We start from the raw sequence: 24850 nt of genomic DNA on the forward strand, positions 1-24850 counted from the left end.
TATGTGGGCACAGCTGGGCGTTCTTTCTAGCTAGTAACATTCGACGGAATATCAAAATATAGCAATATGAACGACTATCCTCTTTTTTTGTCTTGTTTACCCATTTTCGCTAAACCCTTTTTTTGGTTTGACCAATTTCGCTATAACCTTTTTTTTCGCAAAATCCAATAAAATCAAGTATGAAGAATAAAGCAGTTAAGTAGAAAAATGCTTCATCAATCGTATAAAACTATGTGGGCATGGCTAAATGCTCTATATAGCTAATAATATTCGACGGAACAACAAAATTGAGCAATATGGTTTCCAGACCTTGACGGAGAACGCCAAGGGGGCTTTTCAATTTTAAACCGCATATAATGAAAATCCAATAATGTTAGCGCAGTTCAGGTGAAAGATATAGTGTTTTTTTTTTTTAAGTTCAGTGGAAAGATGGTCTGAATCTACAGGAAGAATTTACAATCGTTAATATTTTCCGCAATTTACCTCAAGTCGTTGAAGTGCTTAAATAGGGGGGCTTAAGTGGGTAAGTACGGTTTGTCATCATACGAGACGCTATATTGTTGTTAAGGAACCAAAATTGAGGCAAAAATATCATAATCAAGTATCTAAAATAATCCAGTCAAGTAGGGCTGGGCAGGGCTAAGAGATCTAGATAGCTAGTAATATTCCACAGAATATAAAAATCGAATATAGAACTTGAATTCGTCAGTATATATACGGTATATTTTTAAAATGAGACGGTATATTTTGGTATATTTCTGAGGATCGGAGGTATGTTTTAAAGATAAATCCGCGGTTACACTGCCTACAACAAAAAGGTGTTTTTTTCCCTGCATCTCGTCGTCTGGTTGTGTGTTTGGAGTGTTTGAAGGCTTTTAAATGTTTTAATATAATTAATAAGTTCGATCTGAAAATAGCTTCCACGGCAGCAGAGGCTAGGCCGCGCACGGATAACGAAAATTGTAGCACGTCGTCTTCTACTTTGTGTAAAAGAGACGATTTCGACGAGAATTTTTTTTCGACGGCAGCAACTGAATATACTTAAAACCTCGCAACCAATAAATAAGGTAAGCCGGGTCATAGATAGTTGTATATATAGCTGCGATTAAATTTGTATAGCGAAAACAGGCAGATATTTCCCCATGTGATTCACGTTATTCGTGTAGAATTCAATTTTTCCCTGCGCGTCGTTTGTTTTTTGCTCGCAAATTAAAAATGGCGCTGCTGGTATAGACATCAAGAACTGCATTGCGCTGTACAAAAATGTCCCCGTCCCCACTCACCGCAATACAAGTAAATGTATGCACGCTTGCTGTCTAATGCTATTTATTGAAAAAAAAAAAAAAAAATGGGTGTCAATCGATACGGTATATCTAAGTTCTGCTTAATGCGGCGAATGCCGGCAAAGACCGATTTACACACAGCACACGCACGGCGGCATTTTTTCACGAACACACACAAATGCCGCCAAAGCCAGGGTTGTTAGACGCGTTAGACGCCCGCCAGTACAGTAGCAACAATCTTTTATTCAGATATGCATTCATGTGCATATTTTATATGCCTTGGATTTTATTTCCATGCATTGTGATATTATAGTTTCCAAACTTTCGACTGCTCACCGTATCGTGCTTTAGTCTGGTGCAGTCGCAGACTCGTAGGAACCCGAGCACGAGCACGAGCTCGTCTGGGCAAGAAGGTTCGGCATTGTCCCAATCCACGCGTGATTAATAGCTGTTTAGCGAAGTGTAGGACTTCTACTGGGTACAGTAACGTTGGTTAGATGTTAGATTATAGACGGCACTCAACTCAACAATTCATAATGAACAATTTATTTGAATACAAACAGCTCAACCACACCAGAAGCAGCAGCACGAGCAAGAGCAGAATCATGGAGAACGGAAACGCTTTGTCCATCGAGCAGATGTACCAGAAGAAGTCGCAGCTGGAGCACATTCTGCTGCGGCCCGACTCGTACATCGGCTCCGTGGAGTTCACCAAGGAGCTGATGTGGGTCTACGACTTTGAGAAGGCGCGCATGATCCAGCGGGAGATCGCATTCGTTCCGGGCCTGTACAAGATCTATGACGAGATCCTGGTCAACGCCGCCGACAACAAGCAGCGCGACAAGTCAATGAACACCATTAAGATTGACATTGATGCCGAGAAAAATGTCGTGTCCATCTGGAACAACGGCCAGGGTATTCCAGTAACCATGCACAAGGAGCAGAAAATGTATGTGCCGACCATGATCTTTGGCCACCTGCTGACTTCGTCCAACTACAACGATGACGAGAAGAAGGTCACCGGCGGCCGCAACGGCTACGGAGCGAAGCTCTGCAACATATTCTCCACCAGCTTCACTGTGGAAACAGCCACCAAGCAGTACAAAAAGAACTTTAAGCAGACCTGGGGATCCAACATGTCAAAGGCTTCTGATGTGACGGTAAACTCCCCCAGCTCCTTATCCTTTATACATATATTCTATAACCTTCTCCTCCCGCCCCCCATACAGATTAAGGACTTCAATGGGACCGACTTTACCCGCATCACATTCAGCCCTGATCTGGCCAAGTTCAAGATGGAGAGGCTGGACGAGGACATCGTGGCCCTAATGTCGCGTCGTGCCTTCGATGTGGCTGCCTCTTCGAAGGGCGTCTCCGTCTTCCTCAATGGCAATAAACTGACGGTGAAGAACTTCAAGGACTACATCGATCTACACGTAAAGAGCCAGGACGATGATTGCGGCCAGCCGATAAAGATAGTACACGAGGTGGCCAACGAGAGATGGGAGGTGGCCTGCTGTCCCTCCGACCGCGGCTTCCAGCAGGTGTCGTTTGTGAACTCCATAGCCACCACAAAGGGCGGCAGACATGTCGACCATGTTGTCGACAATGTAATCAAGCAGCTCATCGAGGTTCTGAAGAAGAAAAATAAAGGTAATGCCCGCCTACTAGGCACTAGGATGCTATCGAACTAAAATATCTAATGGTTACGTTTCCCCCGTTATTTCCCTGGGTTAGGCGGAATCAACATCAAACCGTTCCAGGTGCGCAACCATCTGTGGATCTTCGTGAACTGTCTGATCGAGAACCCCACCTTTGACTCGCAAACGAAGGAGAACATGACCCTGCAGGCGAAGGGCTTCGGCTCCAAGTGCACTCTGTCCGACAAGTTCATATCCAGCTTGTCCAAGTCGGGCATTGTGGAGTCTGTGCTGGCATGGGCAAAATTCAAGGCCCAGAACGACATAGCCAAGACGGGGGGCAGGAAGTCGAGCAAGATCAAGGGCATACCCAAGCTGGAGGATGCCAACGAGGCCGGCGGCAAGAACTCGATCAATTGCACCCTCATCCTGACCGAGGGAGACTCGGCCAAGTCGCTGGCCGTCTCTGGCCTGGGCGTGATTGGGCGCAACTACTACGGGGTGTTCCCACTGCGCGGCAAGCTGCTCAATGTGCGCGAGGCAAACTTCAAACAGCTGTCTGAGAACGCCGAGATCAACAATCTGTGCAAGATCATCGGCCTCCAGTATAAGAAAAAGTATCTGACCGAGGACGACCTGAAGACGCTGCGCTACGGCAAGGTGATGATCATGACGGATCAGGATCAGGACGGCTCCCACATCAAGGGTCTGCTGATCAACTTTGTGCACACCAACTGGCCGGAGCTGCTGCGCCTGCCCTTCCTCGAGGAGTTCATAACGCCCATTGTGAAGGTCAGCAAGAAGAACGAGGAGCTCTCTTTCTACTCGCTGCCCGAATTCGAGGAGTGGAAGATGGACACGCCCAATCACCACACGTACAACGTCAAGTACTACAAGGGTCTGGGTACTTCGACCTCTAAGGAGGCGAAGGAGTACTTCCAGGACATGGAGCGCCATCGCATCCTCTTCAAGTACGACGGACAGGTGGATGACGACAACATAATGATGGCCTTCTCCCGCAAGCATATCGAATCGCGAAAGGTCTGGCTCACCAACCACATGGACGAGGTGAAGCGCCGCAGGGAGCTGGGTCTACCCGAGCGCTACCTCTACACCAAGGGCACCAAGCACATCAGCTACTCGGACTTCATCAATCTCGAGCTGGTACTCTTCTCCAACGCCGACAACGAGCGCTCCATCCCCAGCCTGGTGGATGGCCTGAAGCCCGGCCAGCGCAAGGTCATGTTCACTTGCTTCAAGCGCAACGACAAGCGCGAGGTGAAGGTGGCCCAGCTGTCTGGCTCCGTGGCGGAGATGTCGGCCTACCACCACGGCGAGGTCTCCCTCCAGATGACCATCGTGAATCTGGCCCAGAACTACGTTGGTTCGAACAACATCAACTTGCTGGAGCCGCGCGGTCAGTTTGGTACTCGGCTGACGGGCGGCAAGGACTGTGCCAGCGCTCGTTACATTTTCACACTGATGTCGCCGCTGACGCGCCTCATCTACCATCCCCTGGACGATCCGCTGCTGGAGTACCAGACCGACGATGGCCAGAGGATCGAGCCATTGTGGTATCTGCCCATCATACCGATGGTTCTGGTGAACGGAGCCGAGGGCATCGGCACTGGATGGTCCACCAAGATAGCAAACTACAATCCCCGCGAGATTACCAGGAATCTGAGGCGCATGATCAACGAGGAGGAGCCCTTGCCGATGCATCCGTGGTACAAGAACTTCACCGGACGCATGGAGTACATCTCAGACGGACGCTACGTGCATACTGGTAACATCCAGATCTTGCCCGGCGAACGAGTCGAGATCACGGAACTGCCCATCGGTGTATGGACGCAGAACTACAAGGAAAACGTCCTCGAAGCGCTCTCAAATGGCACGGAAAAGGTCAAGGCCGTTGTGTCGGAATATCGTGAATACCACACGGACACCACAGTCCGATTCGTGATCAGCTTTGCCCCGGGCGAGTTCAGACGCATTCAGTCCGAGGACGGCGGATTCTATCGCGTGTTCAAGCTGAGCTCCACCCTGTCGATCAATCAGATGCACGCCTTCGATCAGAACAATTGCCTGAGGCGATACGCCTCGTCCACGGACGTGCTGAAGGAGTTCTACCGGCTGCGCGTGGAGTACTACGGCCGCAGGAAGGAATATTTGGTGGGCCAGCTGACGGCATTGGCGGACCGACTGAGCGATCAGGCTCGCTTTATTCTGGAAAAGTGCGAGAAGACGCTGGTGGTGGAGAACAAGCAGCGCAAGGCCATGTGCGACGAGCTGACGAAGCGAGGGTATCGCCCGGACCCAGTCAAGGAGTGGCAGCGCCGCATAAAGATGGAGGATGCCGAGCCGGAGAACGAGGAGGAGGAGGACGAAGAGGGCGAACAGGCGGCTCCGAGCAGCAGCAAGAAGGATGTCAAAAAGGAGGTCGACCCCGACAAAGCCTTTAAGAAGCTAACGGACGTGAAGAAGTTCGACTACCTCTTAGGCATGTCCATGTGGATGCTGACCGAGGAGAAGAAGAACGAGTTGCTCAAGCAGCGCGACTATAAGCTGAGCGAGCTGGACAACCTGCGCAAGCGGACTCCCCACCAGCTCTGGCTGGATGATCTCGATGCCCTGGAGCAGAAGTTGAACGAGGTTGAGGAGAAGGAGCGACTCGAAGAGCAGGGCGTCAATCTGAAGACAGCCAAGGCCATGAAGGGCCAAAAGACTACCACGGCCAAAGGTAGGAAGGTCAAAGGCGCGGCGGCGGCTCCCACCGGGGACGTCTTCCCCGACCCAGATGGCGAGCGTGTCGAGTTCAAGGTAACCGACGAAATTGTCAAGAAGATGGCAGCGGCGGCCAAGCTAGCCACCAGAGCCAAGAAGGAGCCAACGGGCAAAGCAGTCAAATCTGAACCGGGTGAAACTAAGGTCGAGGAGGTGGACGAGTTCGATGCTTTGGTCGACGCTGGACCAAAGATATCTCCAAAGGCCAAAAAGGCACCCGCCGTCAAAAAGGAGCCGGCCGCCAAGAAGGAACCGGCCGAGAAGAAGCCGCGCCAGAAGAAGGAGAATGGTGGCGCCTTGAAGCAGGGAAAGCTTGATTTCAGCAAGGCCAAGGTGAGCATCAGACATCGAATATAATTCTTATTTATTAATTAAATGTTATATCACTCCTAGGCCAAGAAAGGACATGCCAATGACAGCTCGGACGATGTCGAATGCGTGGAAGTCGCGGAAGTGGAGCCGCGAGCAGTGCGTCCTGGTCGCAGGGCGGCAAGCAAGAAAATCGATTACAGCGCTCTCATCTCCGATGAAGAGGAATCCGCTGCCGCGGCATCTGATGGGAAGACAAGCGGCGGCGAGGATGATGACGGCGACACTCCCATTAAACGACCGGTCAAGCGCACACGCGACGAAGACAGCAGTAGCGGATCCAAGAAGAAATCGCAGCCAAAGAAGAAGTGCGCCGTTATCGAGAGCGATGAGGACGATGTAAATGAGGATGATGATTCCGATTTCGATTTCTGAGGGAAACGAAACGCACAAGAAAATCGTTTCAAGGTCTCCTGTTTCGCATAATTCTATGAAAAGTATTTGGCAAGCATCTCGGAGACTGTCCTGTCCTGTCCCATTGGCCACAATCCGATGGCTTGATTGTTTATACAACCCATTGTCCGCTGAGTCTCCTGCTCCTGCTACCCCCCGATCATCAATCAATGTTTATTTTTGGTGTTTTAATTTGTATTTTAGGAAACCACTTCATTACATTCGTCTACTGTAGCTGTTCTCAGTCGGATAGCAGCGAATAATCCACCAGCAGAAATACGCATACACATACTATCGATGTATTAACATGTTTTATAAACATAGTTTTTAGAGTCGTACAATTTTTTCATGTAAATAAATAATTTTACCCAATTCAAGCGTGACTCCTCTCTTTCCATCAGCCAAAGCCATAATGGCACGCAGGACGCACGTCAGAGGACCGCGTGAACGACCATCTCATTAGAACTAATTGAGTTCTCCTAGTCGCTAGTTGATCTCCCGCTGATGGATTTGGTTATTTCTCTAGGTAAAAACCAAGTGCTAACCATATCAAAAGATTAAGACCACATACCACATTAAAGGAAAAATAAAAAGAGTAGTCGCATTTTTGACGATTGAAGATACTTTCCGGGGATTGGATTGGGTATTATAATTGTGGCGTATGATTCAAAAGGTTCATGTCTGAGCGTAGTTTGATCTAGTGTAGTATTGGCCGGAAAGTGCGGTTTTCAGTGTTTTCCTTTGGGCAGAGCATGGTTTTATTCAAACTATCGGGTGCCGAAAATAAAATAACTATAAATAAGTCATACGCATATATTTTCTCCAACAAAGGGGAATTTGATCAAATTTAAACTGATTTTGAGTCATAATTTGGGACCAGTTTATGCATCGACTTTATCCAGAAATAGCTTAAATGTATTTTTGATGTTGTCATTGGCGAACTGCGGTTTTTGCAGAGCCTCGCGAAGGGCGTAGCGGCAACTTTTCACATCGTACTCTGTCTTGAAGGCCTCTTCGCAGCGCAACAGGGCCAACTGCTTCAGGACATAGTTCATGACACGTGTCTCCTGCTTGGTTTTTACGGCATAGTCGAAGGTGGCCTGGAAGAGCGAAACGGCGAGCTCTAGAGCCGGCTGAGATAACTGCGACAAATGCGCGCACTTCAGGGTGGTGAAGACGAGGAGCAGCAAATGGTTGTCATCGGTGAATTGCTGTGCAAGAAAATAGAGAAGTGAAAGAAAGGCGTGTCAGCGGTGTGGTGAGGCATGTGGGACAAAGGCCAACTCACATTTATAATCCCCTGTAGGGCCTGCAGCTTATTCTCGTCGTCAAGGGACTCGAACTGTTGAAGGGAGCAGGGCGTCTGGCTCAGGCAAAACTGTTCGGGGTTACAGCTCTTGATGGACGACTTGTTTCCGATGGCGAAGGTGTCGCTGGCTTTGGAGTTTATCGACTCGTTGCACAACTGAATAGATAGATGGGTTACAGGAGAATCATTCGCTTCGGTGCATTGTCGCGGTAACAAACCTTTGAGGTGTATGCAGTGGTGGTCAAATAGGCGGTCTCTTCGGCGTACTCCTCGTCATCTTCGTCTGCCTCTTCGGTCGTATCATTGGCGTGCTCGTGCTCGTCGTACTCGTCGTTTCTTTTATCGTACTCGTCGTCATTTTCCTCCTCTTCCTCCTCCTCAATAGACTCTTCGCCCTCCATCTCACCCTCGTCATTCTCTAAAGGTTGCAGAGCAACAGCATTCGGATACATGGACATCTGCTCGATGATCTGCGCGCAGCCCTCCTCTCCGAAGCAATTGCTATCAATGTTGAGCACACGCAGCTTGGGCTTGTTCTGGATGGCCGTAACGAGCACCAGACCGCCATCAGAGTTGATCTCATTGGAGCTTAGGTCAATCACCTCCAAATCATAATTCGAGTTCTCCAAGGCCTCGGCAATTTGGTAGGCGCCATTCGTGCCTATAAGGCAGTCGCCAAAGTTGATCTCCCGAAGCCTGTGTGGCATAAGTTGCAGGGGGAATAAGTAATTTCATTAGCGAGGATTCCATACAGTACTATACTTACATTGTTAGGCTTTTAATGACCTCGGCGATCTCATCAGCTCCCTTGAACTTCAGGGTGTTGTCGTACATATTAAGCACTCGCAGGTGTGGATTCGCCTTAAAGGAATCAGCCAGAGCTTTAACCCCTTCCAAGTATATAGAGTTCTGTAGCAGGACAATCTCCTGGAACGTTTTCAGAGTGGCAAAGGCGTTGGCCATTGCCTTCGCGCCGGCATTCTCTAGGCGATTACGTCCGCCCATAAAGAGACGGAGTTGGAGCGGCGTTCCCGCCTTTTTCGCATTAGCATGAAGATCGATGAGAGCCCTGGACAACATGGCACCGCCCTCGGAGCCAAGGCCACAGTTGTAGAGGTGCAGCTCCTGAAGCGAGTAACAGACTGGCGAGCGCAGAAACGCTTCCAGTCCACGCATGCCATTGGGGCCGAGGGCATTGTCGCTCAGATCCAAAACCGTCAGTTTTGCTTTTGCTTCAATGAGACCGGCTCCAAGATGCTTTAACGCGTCTGGAATTTCATTTTTAAGACGGCTCGTAAACATATTCTTCCACAGCGCCTTGCGGAACTCCGGATGACGCTTCAGGGCCTCCCCAATGGCAATGGCTGCCTCCACTCCCAGCGTGTTGCCATCAAGGATCAGGAAATGAACCTTGGCTTGGCTGTTGAGAGCATCCACCACGTCCTGAACTGTGCAACAGCATAAAGAGCATAAATTTCAGTCTGCAATGTTTGGCGTCGTTCGCCACTCACCATCCGATGCAGAGTTCCAGGTTTTGCCCTTGTCCTGGAATGATATGCCCTGTTCTTCGGTAATTTGGGCCGCCATGCTCGCAAAGTTGAAGGTAGACATCGACATGATTCAACAATTTTAATCTTACTAATTAATGACACTTCTAGAACTGTACTTCTGGACGCTTGGGACGCCGGCTGCAAAATTCGTTATAACCTCGCAAAAATAGGCGCTAGAATTGGCATTATGTACGGATATACCGTAAATATACCGTCGCTTCAAATTTGATCTTAAAAAATACCTAAAAGTATTAAAGTATTAAAAGTATTACCGTAAACGCTTACAAATTATATCGCATACGAGATTTACGAGATTAGATTCCTATACTATATTTGTTCCTATTTGTTGAAATTTCCGCAGAAACGAAATAAAAATAATAAAAAATAAAAATATAATTTATCGATAAGCAAATTTATAAATTCTTGACTTTTTCTTTCTTTCTTCACTTTGTTTCGCTCACATGCATGCACATTCAACAACATTCACCAGCCACGACCAAAGTCCGAACGAAATACGAAAGATTTTGTTGAAATTATGGAATTTTCATTGCACTTTACGCCGCACGAAATCTCCTCCTGCAGGAGGCTTTCCGCGAAATCATTTCTCGCTTGAAACGCAGCATATCTACCTGAGTTCGCAGCACAATCAATTCTCCGGATATGGGAAAACTATGCCAGAGTCAGAATGTCAGAAAAGGATGAGTACCACTGCAGATATATGCGTGATTCCCATATCATTGCATTTCGTACAGGACTGACAGACTGGACAGCGATACGCAAAGTGTCCCCGGCTACCCAGCGTAGTATTTACGGAAGTATTTACTGAGCTACTGTTAAACTAATCTTAAGGTTAACCTCTGTCATCGGTGGCCAATTTAGTATCTGTTTTAAAGCTGTTTCAACGATATTGTGCGGCTTATTGTCTTCTCAAAGAGACCAAGAATAGGAATCGGGATCGAGATATATATATACAAGACTCTAATCATGTGCATTAATATGTCTAAAACATATCAATTTGTGAAAAGGTGTTTATTAATTACGGTCTAATAGTAATATTTTCAGCCATTTACCACAAGTGGTTGAACTATTTAAATAGAGGGGGCTGAAGTGGGCTAAGTTCGGTTTTACATCATAACGAGACGCTATATTGTTGTTGAGGATTAAAAACAGCAATCGCCGTAGCAAGAAAACAAGTCAAGTATTCAAAACAAACCAGTTAAGTAGAAAATTGATTCATTTATCGGATGAAACTATGTAGGAAGGGCTGAGACTCATAGTTACTCAGCATTATTCAACAGAATATCAAAATTGAGCAATAGAATTGATTTTTCTCTTATTAAGTTTTTTTTTATTTGACCTTTTTCGCTAAAACCGTTTTTTAGACCAAATCCAACAAAAGCAAGAGTTAAAATAAACCAGTCAAGTTGAAAATAGATTCATAAATTGTATAAAATTATGTGGGCATAGCTGGACGTTCTTTCTAGCTAGTAATATTCCACGGAATATCAAAATCAAGGAATATGTAAAATAGAGCTTGAATTCGTCAGTATATTTACGGTATACTTTTAAAATGAAACGGTATATTTTGGTATATTTCTAAGTTTCACAAGAAATCGGCGGTCACACTGGTGCGAATTGTTTAAATACTAAGCCAAAAAGTCAAACAAAACATGCAAAACAGCATAGAATTTAGCTGAAATACAGGCTGAAAATGTGCTGCAGCGACACCCATTAGAGAAATTCGGCTGGCGGCTTATCTAGGAAAATGCTCAAGATGTTGATTCTTCTGCGTCCTACACACTGGCTAGTACTCATCGCCCTTTGCATTCTGACCTGTGCTGGCTATTGGTTGCTCTGGTCTGAAATACGCCTGGAAAATGGTTCGTTGTTGTTCTGTTTCCCCCTTATCTGCGATCTTCATCTTACTAAATTGATTGTTTGAGCAGCCTTCAAGCCGTTGACCAAGGTGACGGAGGGTGGTAGTGCGCTGGAACAATCATTGTCTGCTCCTGTGGCGACCGCCACTGTGGACAGCTTCGACTACGAGGAACAGCTGGTGGTGCTCTATAACCGTGTGCCAAAGACGGGCTCGACCAGCTTCGTCAACATAGCATACGATCTGTGCAAGCTCAACAAATACCATGTTTTGCACATTAACGTAACTGCCAATATGCACGTTCTGTCGCTTCCAAACCAGATCGCCTTTGTGCGAAATGTCTCCAAGTGGCATGAGATGAAGCCGGCGCTCTACCACGGCCACATGGCGTTTTTAGATTTCTCCAAGTAGGATCAGTATAATATGTCATGAAACCTTTACTTAAGTGTAATTTTTCAGATTCCAAATAGCCCACAAACCCATCTATATAAACCTAGTGCGCAAGCCCCTTGACAGACTTGTCTCCTACTACTACTTCCTACGTTTTGGCGACAACTATCGACCGAATTTAGTGCGGAAGAAGGCGGGCAATAAAATTGTGAGTACTTAACGAGTACCATCCACAATCACATCCACATTACTTCTCTCGATTCTGTACATAGACGTTCGACGAGTGCGTAGTCCAGAAGCAACCCGACTGTGATCCCAAGAACATGTGGCTGCAGATACCCTTCTTTTGTGGCCACGCTGCCGAGTGCTGGGAACCCGGCAGCGATTGGGCCCTCGACCAGGCCAAGCGCAATCTGGTCAACGAATACTTTCTAGTCGGAGTCACAGAGCAAATGTATGAATTTGTAGATCTGCTGGAGAGATCGCTACCCAGGTAACGCTGCCCTTTTATCGCTTTGAATCCAAATCACATTGTAAATGCAACTCTCTGACTTCAAGAATCTTCCATGGCTTTCGTGAGCATTATCAAACCTCCAATAAATCTCATTTACGCGTGACGTCCTCAAAGCTTCCGCCCAGCGAATCCACGATCAAAAGCATACAGAAGACCAAGATCTGGCAAATGGAGAACGACCTCTACGAGTTCGCGCTGGCTCAGTTTGAGTTCAACAAGAAGAAACTGATGCAGCCGGATAACAAGCATCTGCAGAAGTTCATGTACGAGAAGATTCGACCAAAATGATTGCGTAGGCGCAGCAGGAGTCGCAGGCGAATCAAGCCGACTTCCGTTGTGTAGAGTTGCGTTGTGTCCACTCCCCTCCACTCTCCGATGCTTGTGCTGTAAATATCCAAATTAGATTTGATCTGTACTTAATAGCAAGTGAAACGACTTTGTGAAAGACACTAAAGACTTAAGCATTGAATATCGTTGGCATATAAATCGAACATTTTGTATGTATGTAGCCTAAGCCTCAAAACCCCGCTGTGTAACACTCGAGAGCAGAGCGCTTTTCTAGTTGATCGTAAGCAATATCTAGCAACAATTGAATGCACAATATCCTTCGTTTAGTAAAATGTACTCTTTTATACTCGACAATACAAAGATAATTCGTAGTTGGAACCATTGATCTGCAGTGTATCGATTTCTCGTAGTTTTCCATAAGTGTAACGATATTTATTGATATTGGTCTTGGCCGTAACGTAAGCAACTCTCTCATTAATTGTAACTCTCTCTGTAATCTAACTTAAGCTAAAGATTGTTTGAGGGTCTCTCTCTCTCTCGAATTTGACTTTCAAATTAAATGCATGTAAATAATTGATAACAATTGAATGTCTATTGTTCTGCTCTGCGTATCAGCAGCTGTCGGCCAGATCGCGTGTTTGTAAATTGATTAATGCCATCATTGGGTTACTTTCAACTTTCAGCAACATGTTGTACTTTGCCTAAGCTAATTGCAATTGGTTGCCTGGCGAAATCCCGCTGGACTTTAAGAGCTGACGTAGCTGTACCACCCGAATGAAGGTGACTGACTGGCTGATAGACTGACTGACAATAAGACGGACTGGCGGTGGCTCAGGTGGGTCGGACAGTACAGAATGGGCTCAGCTCAGGCAAGTGCAAGAAAATGAAATTGAAATACATTTGGAAACAACACAACAACACAACAACACAGCGAAATACTTAATTAATTGCTCGAGCTTGAAACCAAAGGCAAATGAGTTTGCGTTGCTCGTCACCCGTCAGTTGTTCATTTCATCGTGGATCGCGGGCACGCAGGTCTACATCTGATCGCTGCTAGACTTCGGCACGTCTCGCTTACTATATCCAAGACTTGAGAGATCTGGAGGTCTTGAACCAGCAATCCCAGTAGTTGAAATTAATCGCGCGCTGGCCTTTGATTACTAAAGTATTAACTACACTACAGCTGACCGACCGACCGTTTAAGCGACCCGTAAGAGAGATTTATAACAAGTTTTACAAAGATACCCGTACATATACCACATATATAAGAGTAGGAGTACAAGTACTCATATATGGCAGCCGTACTTACTGGTGATTGGTCTCTAAACTCGTTCTGTTTTCTGAGCGCGTTCAAAAGTTCAAGTCTAATTGCGTTTATGTCGCGTATGTTATGTAAAAAGCTACCAGTAGAAGATGAACAACACTGCGAGAAACTGCAATTAAATTATATTATGTCATATAACAGTGCATATAACAGCCTAGAATGTTAACAGCAAAATGTTAAGTGAAGTGCATATCAGACTACGGAAATTTTAGTACTTTGTACATATATATCTATTATATGGAAAGTGTAAGAAAATACCCCACTTCTTCTATTGCATATTTAAGCTATCTTCGATTAGGAAAAGTGACCAAAAAGAAGATTGATTAAATACATTTCTCACGATCAAATCAAATATCAATGATATAACGTGTAGTTGTGGCACAGATCTTATTATTTCAAGACTAGAAATTGCTTTGAAATACTTAAAATGATGAACTTTTCTGTATACCAGAATATACGCTTTTATGTCGTTCAACCATTTTTCGAAATAAGAAATGAGAAAAAAGTGCGTGTAACAATTGTAAGTGCCTACATACATATGTATGTATATATAAAATGCTTGTTCAGTGCTTTCCGACCCAAGCACACGCGCGACTTTTGAACTTGATTTATGAAAAGAAAACCCAAGACAAGGCAATCGGTAGTTCGTAACCGTGCTCTTTGCCACTGCCACTGCCACTTTCCTCTCCCTCCGGCTACTTTTAATGGCCTATTAAATGTGGCTTAATAAGACAGACTATTCTGACTGGACTGGCGCTCGTTTCTTGATAATTTTGATATAACATACATACATACATACATATATGTATGTACGAGTACGTGTAATGAGCGTTATTCATAGGCCGGTGGGGTATAAAATGATTTGACAAGCTGCTTTATATTTCCAGTCTATAATCGCGATCCGAGCTAGATACACAATCTGCACCGAGCCCAAAAAGGATCTCTGTACAAACACTTGGATCCCCTATATTTGGATTAGCTGAGCCTTAATTACCTTTCGGTGAGTTTGAGTCTCAACTTATGCACATATCTCACGCTTTCATTACCTCTCTCTGTGGTTTCTTTTGTTCGCTTCGGGCTGTTTTGCTGCTCTTTGAGCTTGAACAATTAAAAATTCAATGTCCGTCTGAGAATAACATAACAATACTCATCCCTCACTTGAGCTTTGCCCGCTAAGCCCCTCCACAGGGTATCACAGCTCAAGCCAGATGTTTGTAACGAACAGCAATGAAATATGTACATACATACATATGTATATCTAAATAGTGTAACATAGTAAGAGTATCTCAAAGTGAAGCTCTCAAAGTACTATCTCACAGAGCTCCTTTAAGAAAAACTAATATTAGTACACCAATTCGGTGTACATTAACTTTTGGTGGTCCGCGAAGTGCACGGGTATCGTATCGTATAAACGTCGGTGCTTCAGCTTTCGTGCATTCGTGCATTCGTTCTCCTTTCCTTTTTCATTTCGTTTTTTTGCGAGCACTCCTCCTACATCCCCATTCTGCCGGTGCTGTGCTGGTAGATGGTGGCTGGTCGCTGGCGACTGGTTCGCTGTCCGCTCGAGAATCTCATGTAAGGTTCAGTAACTTACTGGCATTGACCCATTTCGAGTGTGCTCGAGCTCGAAGTGACCGGCGCAGCGGTGCAGCGACTTGTACTGCTTAAAATATATTAATTTATTTGCATTCCTAATATCGCAAGTTGCTGGTGCATCGCGTGTTCGTGAGTGGTCATATAGCCGACGAGCATATCGCATTTGACTGGCATCAGCATGACAATGCTGAGCACTGCAGCCGCAGTCCGCGGCCTGCCCCAACAGCAAACGTCAGCGGCGGTGGCTCTGTCTCGTGTGGCGGCTTTCGATTCGGGTGAGAAACAGTGAAGCCTCGCATGGCCTACAAATTGATAGTACTTATATGCATTGTTTAAACATCTTTACTATGTGCACATACATATACATATGTATGTATGTTTGCATGTGTACGCTGCTTCTACACACATTCCTACTTGCATGTGTATGTGTACTGTTACCGCATTCCTGCTCTATTGATTTTATTTTTTGGTTAACAACACCCGCTACGCTACTCGTGTACTACTTGGTTTCCGATTTCCCGACTTTCCATGAAAATATGTATGTACTATCCACAGTTCTCAGAACGAGTGGCCTGCCCCAACAGCAAACGTCAGCGGCGGTGGCTCTGTCTCGTGTGGCGGCTTTCGATTCGGGTGAGAAACAGTGAAGCCTCGCATGGCCTACAAATTGATAGTACTTATATGCATTGTTTAAACATCTTTACTATGTGCACATACATATACATATGTATGTATGTTTGCATGTGTACGCTGCTTCTACACACATTCCTACTTGCATGTGTATGTGTACTGTTACCGCATTCCTGCTCTATTGATTTTATTTTTTGGTTAACAACACCCGCTACGCTACTCGTGTACTACTTGGTTTCCGATTTCCCGACTTTCCATGAAAATATGTACTATCCACAGTTCTCAGAACGAGTACTATTTATACTCGAATGGCATTCCCATCGGGTAAAGTGACGGGACGGTGACGTGAGTCAGTGCTCAACAAATACGCCCGACTAGCGGGTATTCCATAGTCGGCAGTACCCTTAACAGGTTATTGTGAATTTCACAGCCAAAAAAACTCGTACTTGTACATCTGTACATACATTAATATGTACATATGTACATATGTACCTTTTGACAGTTTTTTGCAGAGTAAGGTCAAAGCACTTTTTACATTGGAACTGCCCTTGCCATTGCCAGTCTTAAAACTCCAGTATCTTCCTTTATTTTATGTCTTTTGTTTTTGCCACTTCAACGAAGGGCATTGCATTCGGTCTTAACCCCAGTCCAGCGTCTCTCTGGTGCTTTGGGAACTCTTTACCCCAGTCACACTATTCTCAGTTTTATGGCAGCCAGCTTGTGGCCGGCTCTCCGTCGCCAGCACAGCTCAGATAAACCAAAAATAGACCAAAAACGAAAACGAGAGTATAACGAAGCGTGAAACCATGAATGGGGCTCAAGTCTCTGCACGTGCGATCGTGCGATTGTGCGATTGAGCGACTTGCCCAAAAGCAGGCGAGGCGCCCAGAGATCATGTCTACGGCGTGAGGTGAGGTGAGGTGATGGTCTGGGCTGCGGCTTGGAGACGTGCTAATTATACAAAATATGCCTCGAATATGATTGCTGGACAGGTGTAAGCCCTAATTGGCGTAGAGCGTAGCGCATCAGCATTGAAACCGGATAGTACAACGTGTTCAGGGTCAACGTCAATTCATAGGAAAGGCCTACCAGCCACTACAGACTACAGACTACAGACTGCTCTGCTGTGCTCCACAATTACACTCGAAGAAAACTGAATACGAGTACGAATAGTGGTAGGCCCATGAAATATGCCAGCAGCAGCACAGCATCAGCAGCTGAGAAAACTTTGAAACTGAAATCGAAACCGGCTTTTGCTGGCAATATTTCCCAATGGTGATGCACCCAACTTAGCCCCGTCTGTCTCTCTTTCTGACTGGCACACGTGAATGTCATGCTCAAGTTCAGGCCAGACCGAGCTTCGCTCTCCCAGCTCCAGCTGTAGCTCCGGCTGCGACTCTCTTCCGAATCCAGTTTCGATTCTTGGCCTGGCATAAAATCTCCGCAGCGCGCTTTTGGCCACAACAGTTTCATCTGCGCTTTCGGCCCCGTTGCACGCGTTTCTCCTAGCCCCCTTTTTGTGGCCGCCTTTGGCCAAAATCGCGGTTGTCGAAGTCGCTTACCAAACAAGTTTCCATTTGTGTTGTGCTCTGTGCGTACTACTTAAATTATTCGACTAAACTCTGTATTTCCCAGCCTCAGACACCCATGCACCCATAAGCTATGAATAATTATGTGATATCTGCGAATTGTTTTGATTCGCCAAGCTCCACCTCCGTATGAAAGATCTCGAAGTTATCACCTGGCGGCCCATCTAATCAAAGTGATTCAATGTCAGGCACAGGCGCAGGCACATGCCTCTGATGCTAATTTCCAAGTCTTTTGTTTTGGTTCATGAAGATGGTGGATCTGCGCCACAAGCTGAACAGATTATGTTGTTTGTTCCAATGGTTCCATTTCATTTGAAATATATACATACTATGGTATACACCATACCATACAGATAGATACTTATACTTAATCCAGTACTTGCTTGCACTCGTAATTTAAAACTTGTTGCCCAAGTAGAACTTGTCAAGAGATTCAGCTTTGAATTCAGTTCAAGGTGTTTCGCATTTCGTCTGATCAAAGATCACCTGAGGCCGAGCCTGAGTCGGAGATTAGCAAGAATTGCATTGTGGATATAACCCTCAACGGGAGTCCATGGCTTCCGATGCTGCAAAATCTTTGATCCGCTTTGCTTTGCTTTAATTCTGCTTCCGATACCCATGCGAATGTCAAGGTGAAGGTGAAGGTGAAGGTGGCTGGCCAGGTGATCAATAACGCGATCAATAAGTGGGGAAGTCTTCGATGCAGTTTCCAAGCCGGTTCCGATTCGTTTGTCTAATTAATGAATACAAATTCTCTCTCCTCCTACCTATAAATAGAGTGCACAATTTGTCACAAGGCAAACAGAGATTGTGTTCGACACAGCACAGCTATTGAATATTATTACAAAAAAATTTTAGCAGCGAAAAGTAGAGAGCAAATTGCAAAATGAGTAAGTAATTGAAGCGTCATTACACAAATATGGCTAACTAATTGCCAATCGTTGCTAATAGTCACTTACTTGGTAGCTTGAAGTTTCAGAGGGGCTTAGACCCTAAACACACACTTCAGAGCTCAAAGTACAGAAGCTTTCGCTTGTTGCATACTAACCGAATTTATTCTCCCTTGCAACTGATGCGATGCCCTTCCAGGAGTGCCCACAATGCTGTCGGACATCGATCAGCTGCCCTCGATCCAGCTGGGAGAGTACACGCTCCAGTTCGAGCTGGGCGAGCCCACGGCCATGGGCAAGGAGGTGGCCATCAAGGAGCTGCGCGAGAGTCCAGAGCGCCAGAAGGAGGCCGTCAAGGAACTCGCTCGCTTGTTGGAGGGTGAGTGCTGATCAGGAGTTCAATCTGATCTATCTTATTCTGGGGTTTCTGTGATTTCTGGGATGATAGGAGTAATAATAATATTTTCAAATCCTCATTGCCTGACAATCTCATGCCACTAATCACAGGTTATATATTCGAAGGTTATAGTATTGTTGTCTAGCGGTTGCTGTCATGTAATGATAAGTTCTACGATCAGTGATCAACGATCGTTAGATCTTCATAATTATATATGTACGTCGAGAACTTAATCAGCTTAATGTTAGTTTTGAAATTTTATATTTGTGTTACCTTAGAGTTCAAAGTTCAGGGGTGCTAAGTGGCGCTGTAATTTGTAGACTGTAGACCTAGTGATAATGTATCCCCTGAAATACTAATCTGAGCATTGATTGCAGCGGAGACCGATCTGCACTATCCCAAGGACAACGAGGAATGGCTAATACGATTCCTGCGTCCGTGCAAGTATTATCCGGAGAGTGCACGCGATCTGGTAGGAATAAATAAATAATGAATAGCTAAATGAACGATCCTCAATGAACTTTGACTCTTTTGGCAGATCAAACGCTACTACTCCTTCAAGGTAAAGCACTCGGACGTGTACAACAACCTGAAGCCCTCGGGCGAGGCCAACATCTTCAAGAACAACATACTGACCGTTTTTCCCAATCGCGATCAGTGTGGACGCCGCATCCTGGTACTGGAGCTGGGCAGTAAGTGGCACGGGACCCCCCAGTCTTCGTGGACCTCGGCTATATAGATTATAATCTCTCGTTGTCCTTGACAGAACGCTGGAAGCACAAGCAGGTGTCACTCGATGAGGTATTCAAGGGAGCGGTCATCTTCCTGGAGGCGGCCATGCTGGAGCCAGAGACGCAGATCCACGGTGCCGTCGTCATCTTCGACATGGATGGCCTGAGTCTGCAGCAGACCTGGCAGTTCACGCCGCCCTTCGCCAAGCGCATAGTCGACTGGTTGCAGGATTCGGTGCCGCTACGCATCAAGGCCATCCACATCGTGAACCAGCCGAAGATGTTCAATGTGGTCTTCGCCCTCTTCAAACCATTCCTTCGCGAGAAGCTGCGCGGCCGCATCATCTTCCACGGCACTGATCGCGACTCCCTACACAAGTATATGTCGCCCAAGTGCCTGCCCCCTGCCTACGGCGGCATCCTGGAACTCAAGCGCGTGGAAAGCGATCAGTGGTACCAGCTCCTTCTCAAGTGCGACACCGAGTTCGATGCCATTAACTCGTATGGCTACAAAAAAAAGTAACGTGATTGCTCGGTGTGCCTTCCGGGTCTGCAGCAAGTGATAATTTCCTTTTCTTTCCCCAATATGCCCCACAATGCCCGCTCCACTCCACTGCACACTCACAGTCACGCAAGTTAGGCATATAATAGTTAAGCACTCAGTCTGTTTTACGCTTGTCCCGTTAGCGACAGCGCCTAGAGTTTGCCGTAGTCTTAATCGATCCGATTCCAATCCAGCGAAAGTGTTATACATGCTCGTACATATTATATTTAATCCGGGGTAAGCGTATTTATATTGTGTTAATACTTATTATACATGTTAAACAAATCGTTGAAATATAAACACACATCCATATAAAGCATTTTTTTTGTATACTGTTTATGGAATCAAAGGGATTCAATGTACCATCCGTACACTTTGGTACAGTGTACATGTCCTGGACAGAGACCGTGCATAAAACAAATAAATACACTCTGTTCTGCTCCTGTTTAAGGCACTTAAAATAAATACAAAATCTATTTTCCTTGTTGTAAGTGGCTTTTCCTTCAAGCGGCTTTTTGTACGAATTAATTTTCAGCTATTTATAATAAATGACTGGTTTCTTAGTCGTTATTCGAATGGTTTTTGTATCAGCGGAATACAAATTGCAAAATAGTAGTTCAACCATTTCCGAGGTTGAAGTTATAGACGACAAATAATGGACAGTCATAGTTTTTGCTCAAACCGCTATACTGGATAACAATATCTAATATCTTCATGCATTGTAACATATGATTAGACTGTTCCGCAGTCCAGTCTGTTGTCTTCTCTTACATTCAATTTAATAGTATCAAAAATAATATCAGATTGTTTGTTATACCAAACATTGTGCGTACAGCACATGTGAATCAATCAATACGAGCAATCTGCATCTCTTATGTTTGCATTATAGAGGCGGTCAGCGCTTAAACCTAACATTTATGCCTTAGCTTCATTTAGAATATCAATCGATTTCTTCCGTACATTTCATACAATTGTACGTTATATCGATTTACTTTTTGGTCTGTGCTTTGACGACTCCTTGTCTCCTCCGTCTCCTGCGGTTGGAATGAATAGCGTGTATAGGAGCCGACCCTAGCCACCCTAGTGGTTAAATTAAGCGTAAATTCACTGACAGCTTCAGTGCTCATAGCCGGTAATTGGTCGCTGGCGCCTTCGGTGCACTGCGCTTCTGTCCGAACAGTTTCTTGGATGGGGTGCGCATGGCGGCGTCATACCCATCCCCATCCCCATTCCCGTCCTTATCGACGTCCCCGGCGCCACCACCTCCTGTGCAGCAGAGCCGCCGCTGCACGAGCCGTATGGGTCGTGTCAAGTCGATGGTGTCGCCGTTGTGGCGGAGCTCGGCCTCGGCCACGCATTCCATGTGCTTCCACTGGCGCAGGCCGAGCACAAAGGCGTCGCTCACATTCGTCGCCGCCTTCGAGGAGGTCTCGATGTGGGAGACAATCTCCTGCTCCGCGCACCACTGCTGGACACTCTCGTAGCTGACCTGGCGCTTTTGCGGCAGGATGTCGTTCTGCGCGGGAGAAGACATTACTGGGGGTTATTGTTTTAGATCGTATTTGGCCTCTTCCACTCACCTTGTTGCCCACCACAATGAAAGGAAACTTATCCGCCTCCACGTCGGCATAGGTCAGAAACTCGTTCCGCCAGAGACCCAGTCCCCTCAAACTGTCCCGGTCGTCCAGGGCATAGCAGAGCAGGCAAATGTCCGATCCCCGATAGAAGGGCGTGCGTAGGGCCCGGAATCGTTCCTGGCCAGCCGTGTCCCAAATCTAGATTGTTCGAAAACAAAGAAATTCGTCAATTGTTGTACCTTTAGTGGGCATTCTATTGATATTTGCATCATTGTTCCATAGCTTGTGCGGCATTCAGTGTTCTGAATGTGCTCCCATTCCCAAGGCATTCAAGAACTATGAGTATGTACCTTGCCAGAAATCAGAGTCTCTAGTGACTCATATCATGCCATATTATTTGCTCTACAAATATTCAGCCTCAGAGGTAGTCAGTGCCACCAAATCCAACCCAAATGACTGATAACGAAGCTTCAGTGATAAGCTAAAAAAACCAAACAAAATAACTTGAAGCAAATTCAGCCTGTAGTGTGGTTCCAAACGACAAAAAAAAATGCTTTTTCTGAGCGTATGCCTAATGCAGTTCGAGAGCGGAATCTACATTAACTAACACGTCAAGGTTCTGTCGGTTCTTAGAAAATACACTCGTTAAGCAAGTACAGCCCGAAACGTCATAGGGGGGAACCCATTCCACCCATAGTCGGAGAGGATTTCCTGTTTGGTAGTTTCCCTCTGACATGAGAATCGTCGGATTCCCGGTTCTTGTCGGGGTCCAGAATAAGCGAACCGTGAACCAGCATCATTTTCTAGAGCTTGCCACAAAAAACACCTCAAATATGTGACATTTCCCGAGCATTACTCATACGAGCTGACATTCTTATGCTTTCCAAAGCGCTTGGTCGGGTCGGGCATCGATTGCATCCATTATAATAATCATTATTCCATTCCGATGCCATTTGCAGCACTTTGCTTACTCACTGAGACGCACTCAATATTCATAAGTTTTCAGAGCTTGACGGTCTGTGTTGTGTGTTTTGGTTCTTCTAATTTCGATGTATCCATGACAGCATAAGGGAAAAACGAACTCGGAGCAGGAAAGGTGGCGGGTGCGGCGAATGATGAAATAATCTGATGTCGAGCAAAGGAACTGTTTCCATTATTTGTCATTCTTTTTTTGCAATGCTAAACTGTACGTTAATTGACTACGAATTTGATGTGTGTTTGCGTGCGTGTGTGTGTGTGTGTATGGGGGCAGATGAAACAGATACAACTACAAACACAAGTACTGTGGATGGCACAGAGGGGAAAACAATGCTCGATCGTTGTTCAACTTTTAAACACTTGCGCTGACCAACGAAAACGTTGACTATGTGTGTAACAGTTACGCCACAGCCTCTCCACTGGGAGCTGTCTATACTACTTCCGAAGGGAATATCTTATCTGTCGTTACATCATGATGGATCGAAACAAATAGCTTCAAGTGAACGACATATGTATGTATATATATATAAGTACACATTGCATGGTACGTTGGATCGTTCGGAAACTAGAAGGGATATACTTGGCTAGGCTTGGCTTGGCGATTTCTTCAGCCTCAAGCCACTCAACTGTGGCGCAGATTACGAAATATTCTAGGGCAGAGAGACCAGACCAGCCCCACAACCAGACCCACCTGCAGGGTGTATTGCTCTCCGTCGACCACGATATCCTTGTTCATGAACTCGACACCAATCGTATGGAAATTGTTCTCCTCGTAGCGGTTCGATACGAAGCGGGTGAGCAGTGCAGACTTCCCCACGCCCCCATCGCCCAGTATGACGACCTTCAGCAGCTTGGATTTCTGCGGTGGGCGCATATTTGCCATTTTGTTTGTTTTTCTTCCACACTTAAGCCCGGCAACGGTGTGTAGGATTTGGTCGAACTTTTTTACAATTGCGCAGCTAGTAAAGCCCTCCGGTCTGACTTTGCAATTTGTTCGATTAACTCACGATTTCGCATCGATTTTCTATCACTTGGCCAGATGCATCGAATCTGCACTTTGCCAAATACAAAGTTACGTGTATCGAGTCAAATTTAAATGAAACAAATGCGAAACTGAAAACCGCGCTGTGGGACAAGTCAAATTCGGTTGTGGAGGGCGGTGGGCGGTGGGCGATGGGGCTGTCAGCTGACAACTAACAGAGCGGGAAGCACGAAAGAGCGTGGCAGCATGGTCGAATTGCTCGAAAGGTACCTTGGTAGCCTAAGTTGTTATTCACCCTCTTTTTCTGGCTCTGTCTCCATTGCCCACAAATTCCACTTCCACTAATATTAAAATGAAGCCAGTAGCGATTTAATTGAAATCGTTTTAGATAATTAAGGGAACAAACGTTTGAATCGCAGCCACACGTGCCGCGATCCATATGTAATCTAATGATTTAAGTAACTCATTCCTGTCTTTTTTATTATCGTATACTCTCTTACGCACTTCGTCTACCTCTTTACCTCTTGCCACCTAATGAGCAATATTCTATCTGATCTGTTTCCATACTCTCTCCATCACTCCGCCAAGGGGTGACACTGTACGAGAAACTGATATAGGGGAGCCATCCAATGGCATTTTTTTTTTTAAATTCTCGTTAACAAAACGTGTTTCTGCGAGATATGGCCATTCTCTACGACTCTACGATCAATGCGCTCATCAGGACGGACAGACAGCAGGCAAAACAAACAAAAAGTGTAATGTATCTCAGATACTCAATGAAGAGTCAGCTGGCTTAGTGGTTAGCACCTTTAGATTATCCTACCATGCGTGAGTGTGCCAGCAGCAGTGCTGCCAACTTTTTATCAGGAAAAAACTGTTTCTAATTTAAAAAAGCGAAAAAAGCTGAACGTTTTCAATCAAAATCCAAGAAAAAGCTTAAATAATGGTGTTAACAATTCTGTATTAAAGTGATATTTAATATGTATTTTATAGAATATTCATTAACTCATCCAGCTCTGTGGGGCTAGTTTCTGTTTCGCATTCGTACGACATGGTCGTACCAATAGTAATATCCTTGCACTGACAATAAAACCTTACCTTAAGCACAGAACTCAGAATTGGCTCTGCTTAGTTTCATGGCATTCCTGGCTTAATGCCCGCTTAGTTTCCGCGTTTGACCACGGCAATGATAGCATTTGCAGCGCAACAACTGTCA

General features: G+C 45.7%; 5 protein-coding genes and 1 long non-coding RNA gene across 9 annotated transcripts; 3 read left to right on the forward strand and 3 right to left on the reverse strand.

Annotated features, from left to right (window-relative positions):
• The first annotated feature begins 803 nt into the window (after positions 1-803).
• On the forward strand, positions 804-6841 carry LOC108162643 (DNA topoisomerase 2). The gene is made up of 5 exons (XM_017297467.2): positions 804-1067; positions 1847-2443; positions 2513-2936; positions 3021-6040; positions 6101-6841. Exons 2-5 carry the CDS (start codon positions 1889-1891, stop codon positions 6449-6451), a joined length of 4350 nt encoding a protein of 1449 aa, XP_017152956.2. The 5' UTR covers positions 804-1067; positions 1847-1888; the 3' UTR covers positions 6452-6841.
• Positions 6842-7203: 362 nt separating this feature from the next.
• Positions 7204-9504, reverse strand: LOC108162644 (ran GTPase-activating protein). Its single transcript, XM_033393793.1, has 5 exons — positions 9290-9504; positions 8545-9226; positions 7997-8474; positions 7758-7934; positions 7204-7680 (listed from the first exon to the last, which is right to left on the reverse strand). The coding sequence occupies exons 1-5, from the start codon at positions 9393-9395 to the stop codon at positions 7351-7353; spliced, it is 1773 nt and encodes a 590-aa protein (XP_033249684.1). The 5' UTR covers positions 9396-9504; the 3' UTR covers positions 7204-7350.
• A 1441-nt stretch (positions 9505-10945) lies between these two features.
• LOC108163221 (heparin sulfate O-sulfotransferase) lies at positions 10946-12979 on the forward strand. The gene is made up of 5 exons (XM_017298375.2): positions 10946-11208; positions 11275-11611; positions 11664-11802; positions 11867-12087; positions 12153-12979. The coding sequence occupies exons 1-5, from the start codon at positions 11094-11096 to the stop codon at positions 12394-12396; spliced, it is 1056 nt and encodes a 351-aa protein (XP_017153864.1). The 5' UTR covers positions 10946-11093; the 3' UTR covers positions 12397-12979.
• Positions 12980-13437: 458 nt separating this feature from the next.
• On the forward strand, positions 13438-20413 carry LOC108163222 (alpha-tocopherol transfer protein-like). 3 transcript variants are annotated; one of them, XM_017298378.2, is made up of 6 exons: positions 13438-13606; positions 14608-14720; positions 18625-18804; positions 19200-19294; positions 19361-19514; positions 19589-20413. In XM_017298378.2, exons 3-6 carry the CDS (start codon positions 18636-18638, stop codon positions 20074-20076), a joined length of 906 nt encoding a protein of 301 aa, XP_017153867.1. In that variant the 5' UTR covers positions 13438-13606; positions 14608-14720; positions 18625-18635; the 3' UTR covers positions 20077-20413. The 3 variants fall into 3 exon arrangements, with proteins under 3 accessions (XP_017153867.1, XP_033249685.1, XP_017153866.1); XM_017298377.2 differs by lacking the exons at positions 13438-13606; positions 14608-14720 and adding exons at positions 17418-17537; positions 18313-18425; XM_033393794.1 differs by lacking the exons at positions 13438-13606; positions 14608-14720 and adding an exon at positions 15872-15949.
• Positions 17824-18674, reverse strand: LOC117188990. Its single transcript, XR_004473045.1, has 2 exons — positions 18584-18674; positions 17824-18302 (listed from the first exon to the last, which is right to left on the reverse strand). It is a non-coding gene; the product is annotated as an uncharacterized LOC117188990 (long non-coding RNA).
• LOC108163223 (ras-related protein Rab-9B) lies at positions 20307-23849 on the reverse strand. 2 transcript variants are annotated; one of them, XM_017298379.2, is made up of 3 exons: positions 23344-23849; positions 21678-21872; positions 20307-21613 (listed from the first exon to the last, which is right to left on the reverse strand). In XM_017298379.2, exons 1-3 carry the CDS (start codon positions 23533-23535, stop codon positions 21221-21223), a joined length of 780 nt encoding a protein of 259 aa, XP_017153868.1. In that variant the 5' UTR covers positions 23536-23849; the 3' UTR covers positions 20307-21220. The 2 variants fall into 2 exon arrangements, with proteins under 2 accessions (XP_017153868.1, XP_017153869.1); XM_017298380.2 differs by lacking the exon at positions 23344-23849 and adding an exon at positions 22650-22823.
• Positions 23850-24850: the final 1001 nt, after the last annotated feature.

This window comes from Drosophila miranda, chromosome 4 (genome assembly GCF_003369915.1).
Source record: "Drosophila miranda strain MSH22 chromosome 4, D.miranda_PacBio2.1, whole genome shotgun sequence".
NCBI lineage: Eukaryota > Metazoa > Arthropoda > Insecta > Diptera > Drosophilidae > Drosophila > Drosophila miranda.

Coding starts and splice junctions, on each gene's coding strand:
- LOC108162643 (XM_017297467.2), top strand. CDS start 1,889: ATGGAGAACGGAAACGCTTTGTCCATCGAGCAGATGTACCAGAAGAAG. Junction 2,937..3,020: donor TCTGAAGAAGAAAAATAAAG/GTAATGCCCGCC, acceptor TCCCTGGGTTAG/GCGGAATCAACATCAAACCG. Junction 6,041..6,100: donor TTGATTTCAGCAAGGCCAAG/GTGAGCATCAGA, acceptor TATCACTCCTAG/GCCAAGAAAGGACATGCCAA.
- LOC108162644 (XM_033393793.1), bottom strand. CDS start 9,395: ATGTCGATGTCTACCTTCAACTTTGCGAGCATGGCGGCCCAAATTACC. Junction 8,475..8,544: donor GTCATTAAAAGCCTAACAAT/GTAAGTATAGTA, acceptor TATGCCACACAG/GCTTCGGGAGATCAACTTTG. Junction 7,935..7,996: donor CCACTGCATACACCTCAAAG/GTTTGTTACCGC, acceptor CTATCTATTCAG/TTGTGCAACGAGTCGATAAA.
- LOC108163221 (XM_017298375.2), top strand. CDS start 11,094: ATGCTCAAGATGTTGATTCTTCTGCGTCCTACACACTGGCTAGTACTC. Junction 11,209..11,274: donor TGAAATACGCCTGGAAAATG/GTTCGTTGTTGT, acceptor TTGTTTGAGCAG/CCTTCAAGCCGTTGACCAAG. Junction 11,612..11,663: donor GCGTTTTTAGATTTCTCCAA/GTAGGATCAGTA, acceptor GTAATTTTTCAG/ATTCCAAATAGCCCACAAAC.
- LOC108163222 (XM_017298377.2), top strand. Junction 19,295..19,360: donor CGGAGAGTGCACGCGATCTG/GTAGGAATAAAT, acceptor CTCTTTTGGCAG/ATCAAACGCTACTACTCCTT. Junction 19,515..19,588: donor CCTGGTACTGGAGCTGGGCA/GTAAGTGGCACG, acceptor TGTCCTTGACAG/AACGCTGGAAGCACAAGCAG.
- LOC108163223 (XM_017298379.2), bottom strand. CDS start 23,535: ATGGCAAATATGCGCCCACCGCAGAAATCCAAGCTGCTGAAGGTCGTC. Junction 21,873..23,343: donor GAGAGCAATACACCCTGCAG/GTGGGTCTGGTT, acceptor CGAACAATCTAG/ATTTGGGACACGGCTGGCCA. Junction 21,614..21,677: donor TCATTGTGGTGGGCAACAAG/GTGAGTGGAAGA, acceptor TCTCCCGCGCAG/AACGACATCCTGCCGCAAAA.